We start from the raw sequence: 7,970 nt of genomic DNA, 5'->3' as shown, positions 1-7,970 counted from the left end.
GGGCTGTGTCAGGGCTGGGGGCCGCGGTGTGGGGCTGAGGGGCTGGGGCCAGGCCAGGGATCCTGTGTGTGGGGCTGGAGGGGCTGTGTCAGGGCTGGGGGCCGCGGTGTGGGGCTGAGGGGCTGGGCGGGGGCTCCCATGCAGGGGCTAGATGCTGCCTCACTGCCTGTGCCCGCAGGTCCCGGAGCTGTCTCGGGAGGAGAAGCTGCAGCTGCGGAAGGAGAAGAAACAGCAGAAAAAGAAGAAGAAGAGCGAGAAGGGTCCGGGAGCAGAGCCCCCTGAGCCAGGGACGCCCTCTGAACCAGGGCAGCCCCAGGGTGAGACCTCCCTGCCCCAGGCAGCCCCCGAGCCAGGATGGCCCTGAGTTGAGGCCTCTGGGTGGCCTCCTGGGCTGGGATTGCCCCTCAAACTGGGACAGCCCTGTGGTGGGGTCCCCCAAGAGCCCCTGAGCCAGGAACATCCCCCAGTTAGGGGGTGCCACAGTGGGACCTCCAGGGTGGCCCATTCCTCCATGCGCCTGAGTCCTCGTCCCCACCAGCTCTCGGCAGAAGGGCCTTGCATTTCTGCAGGGACCAAGATGGAGCAAGGCTAGTCCCTTCCCCACCTGAAAGCAGGGCTGGCCTGGGGGTCTCCACATCTGCTGCAGTAGGGCTTGGTGGTGCTGGAGAATGTGAGGTTTGGTCACACCTGCCCTCCTGAGGGCAGACCCTTGCACAGAGGTGGATCTCCTTGCCATGGGCTTCCCCACATGCTGGGCTGCGTCTCCTGGTGACAAAGGCTGGGCACAGACTTCTCCACTCCTTCTACAGTAGCTGTTCACCCAACGTCCCTCCCAGCCTTGGCTGATGGCCCCGGTGGCACCGAGAAGCCCGCAGGGGGCAAGAGCAAAGCTGAGCTGCGAGCGGAGCGCCGGGCCAAGCAGGAGGCTGAGCGAGCCCAGAAGCAGGCCAAGAAAGCGGAGCAGAGCCAGGCAGCCACGCCAGCCAAGCCCAGGCTGACCCCCACTGAGCCTCAATCCGGTAAAGACCATGACACCACAGGGGTGGGCAAGCAGGGAGGGAGGGGGCTGGGGCGGGGGCTTTGCAGGGCACAGGGCAGTACCCACCCAGTCCTTGTGGCATTTCCCTGGTGCCCAGGGTGCTCCTGCATGAGGGACAGCCCATGGGGGCTGCACCAGGGTGGCACTGCCTCACGCTGCCCTCTCTGCTCTCCTCACAGTGGTGAAGCGGCTGCCGGAGCATGTGCAGGTGGACGACCCCGCTGCCCAGAAGAAGTTGGCCAAGAAGCTGGAGCGTCAGCAGGTAGGAGGAGGGCTGGGCGTGGGGGAGAAGCTGTATGCTACTAGACAGTCGTGCTGTGGGTGCACAGGGTGTGTGTCAGACTGCGTGCATGGCAGGGAGCAGGGCTTGCTCCCTGCTGGGCAGAGGGGACTTCTGGTGCACCACGAGTAAGCTCTGGGGGCGATGAGTGGTGCTGGAGTGAGCGGGGCGGTATGGGGACGCTGGACAAGTCATCATTGCCACTGTTTGGCTGCAGGTACCTCTGAGGCAGGACTATGGCACCAAGGTCAACCTGTTCTCCCACTTGCACCAGTACAGCCGGAAAAAGCCACTGACTCAGCAGATGAGGTATGTGGCCTCCCCAGCCCAGGCTCCTGGCAATTGCTTGGCTCTGCTTTGACTGGCCTGTTTGCAGGATGGTCTAAAGTGAAAGGGTGCCCTGATCTGTGTGTGTGGGATAGGCTTGATATGTAGAGGGGGCACCTGTCAGATGCTTTGGGGAGTGGAGGTGGGGGCAACGGCTTGTCCTGTCTGTGGGATGAGGAGAGCTGCCCTCAGGGAGCGCAGGGCCGTAGGAGAAGGAGCTCTGGGGTTAGCTTGACTCCTTGGGTTGCAGAGCAAGTAGGAGCCTGACAGACAGCTCTGTTCTTGGGGCATCCCTCGGGTAGTCTGAGTAGGGGCCTGGCAATAGGTTAATTTCCACTGGGCTGTGGAGTGACAGTGCTGACAGCTCCCTCGTGTTTGTCCCCGCAGCATCCCCTCCACTGTAATCCATCCAGCTGTGGTGCGTCTTGGCCTTCAGTACTCCCAGGGGATCATCAACGGCTCCAATGCCCGTTGCATTGCCCTGCTGGAAGTCTTCAAACAGGTATGCAAGTTACCTATGCCCACCAGGCAGCAAGGGCATTGCACCAGGTGCAGGCACCTCTCCCTGTTCCCTGAGTCCTGGAGCTATGGCCGTACTGTCATCTTCACCCTCTCCTTCCTGTTCTGGGGCCATGGTTGGAGACACCCTTCCCCGCCTTACCCTGCCCTGGTGCTGCTGCAGCTCACACATCCCAGTGCCCCTCTCCGCTCCCCTGCACAAGGACGTCACCCTGCACAGCTTGTCCTTGTGCCCGGTCTGCGGCCCCTCGGGAGCAGGCAGATGTGGCAGCGCCTGGCCAGAGGGAGCAGGCGCCCCACACTCATGCGCTCTTTCTTCTTGTCCCAGCTGATCCGGGATTACTCGACTCCCCCCAGTGATGAGCTCTCACGGGACCTGGTGGCCAAGCTGAAGCCGCACATCAGGTGAGGGCTCCCTGTGCCGGAGCAGGGGCTGGAGCTCCACTGAGTGCAGCCCATCAGTCTCTTCCCAAGGCTGTTGTTCACCCAAACGCAGCTGGGCTTTCCCGGGGGCTCTGGGTTCTGCCTCCCTGCCCACCATCCCCAGCCCGGCTGCATCTTCCCTCTGCCCTTCCTTGCCCCGCAGGCTGCTCTGCAGCTGAGCCTGTTTCCTCTCCGCAGCTTCCTGAACCAGTGCCGACCCCTCTCTGCCAGCATGGGCAATGCCATTAAGTTCCTCAAGAAGGAGATTTCCTGCCTCCCTGACACCCTGCGAGAGGAGGAGGTGAGTGGCCTCCTGCGTGCAGCACGCTCCAGCCCTCTGGCCGCTGTGGGCAGCGGGGAGCCTGCAGGCGGGCAGCCACAGGCATGTGACGAGGGGGAAAGGGCCCTGGAGGCAGCAGGGCTGCAGGCTCCAGGGTGGAGGGACGGCCCCGGCGCAGGTGGGGCAGGCAGAGGGGAGGGATGCAGGCGGCAGCAGCGCTGCAGGGAAGCTGAAGACTGCCCTGCCACCCGCTGTGGCCCTGGGGACGCGGCCAGACCTGCTCCCTCTGCGAGCAGGTGCAGCCCAGCAGGGTCGGGGGATCGGGGTGCGCTGCAGCAACGCTAGACAGCTGGTGCCTTGGTGCTAGTGGGATGGGAGCTTGCCAAGAGCCAGGGTGTGATACAGGAAAGGCCGCAGGAGGAGCACATGCTCCTAGTAAATACAGCACTGCCTCGCAGAGCTGGCCAGCAGCCAGCGTTGCACCTCATTGAGAAATGACTCTCAAACAGCTGCAGGACGTGCAGGTGGCTCCAGCCAGCGCCGTCCCCAGCAGCAGGGCAGGCAGAGCACCCGACACCACGAGGTGGAGGTGCCCTTTTCCCCCAGGACCCCCTGTGCACCTGGTTTGACAGTGTCAGCAAAGCCGTAGATGGGGAAAGACATGTTTGTCAGTGCTCAGCTGTGTCCTATGCAGAAAGCTCCATGGGAGCCCGGGGGCTGTAGAGCGAGGGCAGGGTGTTATTATCCGTCCGGACCTGGCTGTGAGGCCCCTCAGGGCAGTGCAGCTAATGGGCGAGAGGAGATGGTCTGCAAAGGTCTGAGCAGTGATGTCTGCACGGGACAACCAGAGCGACTGTCCTGGAGATCCAGGGAGCTGATGGCCATGGCTGGGGAGGGCCTGCTGGCAGCCGGAGCAGCCCACACGCAGCACGTCCCCAGAGGCTGCTGTGTGGGTGTGTGCGGACATGTGCGGGTGCAGGAGCAGCTTCACAGGCCCTGTAGAGTCCCGTCACAGAGAAGGTGCCCGCAGCAAACAGGCTGGTTGGGAGCAGGACAGAGCCCACCGCCTGTAGCAATGCTGAGCCCGCAGTCCACGCAGGCTGCAAGGGGCACAGAGCGCATGGAGCATGGCACAGCTGTGCTGCATGTGATGACACTGTCTCCCTAGGCCAAGGAAAAGCTGCAGGACACGATTGACAAATATTTGCGGGAGAAGATCCTTCTGGCAGCTGAAGCCATTTCTAAATCTGCCTTTGAGAAGATAAATAACAATGATGTGATCCTGGTGTACGGCTGGTAAGAGGAGAGCCAGGGCAGCCAGGCTGAAACGCAGCTCATCACAGGGGTGTTCCCCGTGAAGGAGGGAGAGGGGGCTCGAGACATGGGTCTCGGGAGGGCTCTGGGACAGGGTAGCGCTTGTCACAGGAGGGCGGTTAACTTCAGCTCTGACCAGGCTCATCTCTCGACAGCCCCAGCCTCACAGGGTCTCTGCGGGAGCCTGGCTCCGGCCTGGGGTGACAGAGACACATCTGGAATCGCTCTGTTTGGGTTGGATGAGCCCGGGGAGCTGTGGTGACAGCTGGGCCTGGCAGTACCGCTCTGCTGCAGCTGCTGGCAGCCAGCCCAGCTGGGCACTTGCTGCCCCCAGCCCCTGGTTCACCAGGCTGTCCCCTGGCTGAGGCCCCACACTGACGCTCAGCAAACCCCCAGCTGGCCAGCACCGGCTGAGTCCCCACTGGAGCCCACGCCAGGAAAGCCTCCTCTCCCACCCGACTGGTTTCTGGTGATGCTCTCCGCAGAAGCGCCAGCACGGGGCCAGCTGGGCGGCTGCGTGGGTGGGTAAGTGCTCGGCCTGGCTGGCCAGAGCAGCCTCCTCACTCGTGTCTGTCAGCTCTTCCCTGGTGAACCGCACACTGTGTGACGCCCATGTGGAGAAGGGCCGTGCCTTCCGCGTGATCGTGGTGGACAGCCGGCCGCGGCTGGAAGGCCGGGACACACTGCGCCGGCTGGTGCGTAAGGGCATTCACTGCACCTACGTGATGATCAACGCCATCTCTTACGTGCTGCCTGAGGTGAGGAGCAGGCTGGGGCTGTACAAAGGGTGGTGGCAGGCACGGAGAAGGCTGCAGGATGGTAAAAGGCGCTAACGGGTCCTTTTGCATCTCTGACAGGTGACCAAAGTGCTGCTGGGTGCCCACGCGCTCCTGGCCAACGGCTCTGTTATGTCCCGGGTGGGGACATCCCAGATAGCACTGGTCTCCAAGGCTTACAACGTGCCCGTCCTGGTGTGCTGCGAGACCTACAAGTTCTGCGAGCGGGTGCAGACGGACTCTTTTGTCTCCAACGAGCTGGGTACGGCTTCGGTCCTCTCCCTCCCTCCTGGCGCTACTCCCTCTGCCTGCTGCTGGCCAGTACAGGATGAGCTGCCCCGCTGTCCCCTTTCCCAGGGGAGTGGGTTGCCACTCGCGGCAGGGTGGCCACTGGGGCTGGTGGGCGGCAGTGCTGCATGCCTCCTGAGGGAGGGTGGAGATGTGCTCGTCCTTTCCCTGGTTCTGCTGGCTGCATCTCTCTTTCTCTCTGTAGATGACCCTGATGACCTGATTGTGCTCCGGAAGGGGCAGGCCCAGCTCAGTGGCTGGGCAGAGAACAAGTCCTTGCGCCTCCTCAACCTAGTCTACGACGTGACACCACCCGATCTGGTGGATATGGTCATCACGGACTTGGGTATGATCCCCTGCACCTCGGTGCCTGTCGTCCTGCGTGTCAAGAATGTGGATCAGTAGCAGGGGCCACTGCACGGACCCTGAATAAACCCAGTCCCCACGATACACCTCGTCTGCCTTCTGTGGTGTGGCAGAGGCCATGGGGCTGTGTGTCACCCCAGTCTCAGCTCCAAACTTCTCCAGGGCATGCCTGCTCCTCCTGCCCAGCTCTGCGCAGCTTCAGGCTGCTGTGGGGAAGGGCCTTCCTTGTCGCTGGGCCCCTTCTCCAGGGCCTGGGGGAGGAGGTGACACCCAGGCCCCTTCCACTCGCATCTGCCTCCTCTGCCTGCGATTCTGGCATCCCATCAGGCTGGGCTTGTGCAGGAGAGCCTGCCACCTCTGCCTCGCCCACAGCACCCCGGGGCTGCGTGCCAGGGCTGCTTCCCAGCACAGCTGCTCCAGCAGGAGGTGCAGGGTCTGGGCTGGGCAGAGGCCACAGGGTCTGGCAGGGGGGTAGGTGATCCTCCCATGTTCTGCAGGCATTCCTCATCCCTTTCCAATGCACCAACACTGGCATCTGGCACTGCCAGCAATTGGGCAGGAATTGCTGTGCGCTGTCCGTGCTTCCCTGGTGGTGCCGAAACCCGGAGCCACCGCTGCCCTGCCTGTTCCCAGCTCCTGGGTGGGGGCAGAGAGCACGGTGCCCAAGCTTGGCCTCTGTGTCCAAACAGGAGTAGTTTTATACGCCCATGTCCCTGTCAGCGCTGCTGCAAGCAGAGCCATGGGCTGCTCCGGGAAAGCCCTGTGTCCCTGTTGCTGGTCAGGAGCCGGGTGAGGAAGGTCGGGCAGGAGCAAGGCTCGGGAGGAGCTGCACAGGGCCACACAGGGAGGCAGGAGGGCTCCCTCTCCCTCACCTAATGCCAAGTTTGCAGCTGCTGGTGCTGGGTGGCTGGATGAGGAGGCATAGACAGGCCCAGGTGCCCTGAGACTACAGGCAGTCGCAGGAGTGTTGGGGATGTGGGGAAGCACCTGTGGGGTGCAGGGGAAGGAGGTGTGATGGGGTGTCTGTGGGGGTGCGCGGCCGAGCCCCAAGCCGCGGATGGGGGAGAGGAGCCCCCAGGCGCCKCAGGAGGACGGTCACCCCTGTGCCGGGTGCGAGGCCACCTTGGGGCCAAGGGAGAGGCTGCCCCCCTCACCATGCTGGCCACGGGCCACTGCCTGCAGGGGGGACGTGTGACAGGATGCCGGGAAGGGCCGTGGGGACCAGCGAGATGTCCCTGGGGATGCTGAGGGGAAGGACCGAGGCCAGAACGGGGGGATTGGGGGGCGTTGGGGAGGCCCAAGCGTGGGAAAAGGGCAGAAAGGGGCCGGTCACCTGCAAACAGGCTGGTGAGTGCGTGGCTGTGCCCTCGTCACGGGCCTGCAGGCGGGGGGGGCCCCAAGGACAGCGCTTCCCGGGTGCCGCAGGATGCGCTGGTGCCTCCCACCAGCCGGCAGCCACGCAGGGTGTCCACGGCCCAAGGCGGCGTGCTGCAGAGCCACACAGGAACACAGGGATAAGGAGTGAAGTGACACTGCAGAAACCCCCAACCCTGGTGGAAGCGGGAGAGAATGGAGTGACAGGAAATAGAAACAAAAATTGTGAGGAAATGATGGAGCCTGGCTGGATAAAAAGGCAATTCGACTTGTGGTTGGTCTAAACTGCTGTTTTGGGGGGGGTAACAACGGGGGGAGCTATAAAAGATTATGGCCGCCCTACCCAACGTGGACCCTCCCTGACACCTGGACCGACCCCAGGACCCCCACTGCGAAGCGGATGCCCCCATGGTGGCGCCTCCCTGACCGATGGGGCACCAAGGGGTCAGATATCGTAAGACAGCAACTGAGCTGCGACCCCAAAGCGCGCCTAGAATAAAACTTAGTGCCTGGCTATAGCGAGTTAGGCTGAGAGATTAATCTAAGAGCAAGTGATAACAGCTTGTTGCTTATGGTCGTGTCACACCTGCTCTTTATGGTGCCCCCTTAATTCGTGACCATCCAAAACAATCCCTGGCGCAGCGCGGCGCCCGTCTGCTTGTGAAACGCCATTTCTGACTATTTTGCTGTGCGCTGCGCGGCGACGTCCCTTCCCCCGCCCCAGGCGCGGCCGGGGACCGCCCGGGGAGCCGCGAGGGGGCGGGGCGGAGGCGGATGGGGCGTGTATATGCAGATGAGGGCGCGCGGGACGCCGGGAGACACGCACGGGTGCAGGCGCGGCACGGCGGGTGGGGCGGGGCCGTGTCGGTGGGGGCGTGTCTATGCAGATGAGGGCGCGCGGGGGCCGCCGGGAGACACGCGCGGGTGCAGGCGCGGCGCAGCGGGCACGCGGGGTGGCGCGCGTCGGGGTGGCGCGGTGGCGGC

General features: G+C 63.6%; 2 protein-coding genes across 2 annotated transcripts in view; both read left to right on the top strand.

Moving 5' to 3' along the window:
* The first annotated feature begins 151 nt into the window (after positions 1 to 151).
* Positions 152 to 5,696, top strand: EIF2B4 (eukaryotic translation initiation factor 2B subunit delta). The gene is made up of 11 exons (XM_026090036.1): positions 152 to 317; positions 810 to 1,019; positions 1,219 to 1,301; positions 1,537 to 1,628; positions 2,034 to 2,148; positions 2,494 to 2,570; positions 2,787 to 2,889; positions 4,037 to 4,164; positions 4,760 to 4,940; positions 5,040 to 5,220; positions 5,452 to 5,696. Exons 1-11 carry the CDS (start codon positions 152 to 154, stop codon positions 5,649 to 5,651), a joined length of 1,536 nt encoding a protein of 511 aa, XP_025945821.1. The 3' UTR covers positions 5,652 to 5,696.
* A 1,690-nt stretch (positions 5,697 to 7,386) lies between these two features.
* Positions 7,387 to 7,970, top strand: part of TMEM214 (transmembrane protein 214) — a 28,062-nt gene continuing 27,478 nt past the window's right edge. The window contains exon 1 of the mRNA XM_026090061.1: positions 7,387 to 7,440. Within this exon, the coding sequence (XP_025945846.1) occupies positions 7,387 to 7,440 (54 nt within the window). The remainder of the gene's footprint in view (positions 7,441 to 7,970) is intronic.

This window comes from Apteryx rowi, unplaced genomic scaffold, assembly GCF_003343035.1.
Source record: "Apteryx rowi isolate R43461 unplaced genomic scaffold, aptRow1 scaffold_847, whole genome shotgun sequence".
Taxonomy (NCBI): Eukaryota; Metazoa; Chordata; class Aves; order Apterygiformes; family Apterygidae; genus Apteryx; species Apteryx rowi.
Note: the sequence above shows the minus strand (reverse complement) of the source record. Positions and strands in the feature narration are given on the sequence as shown.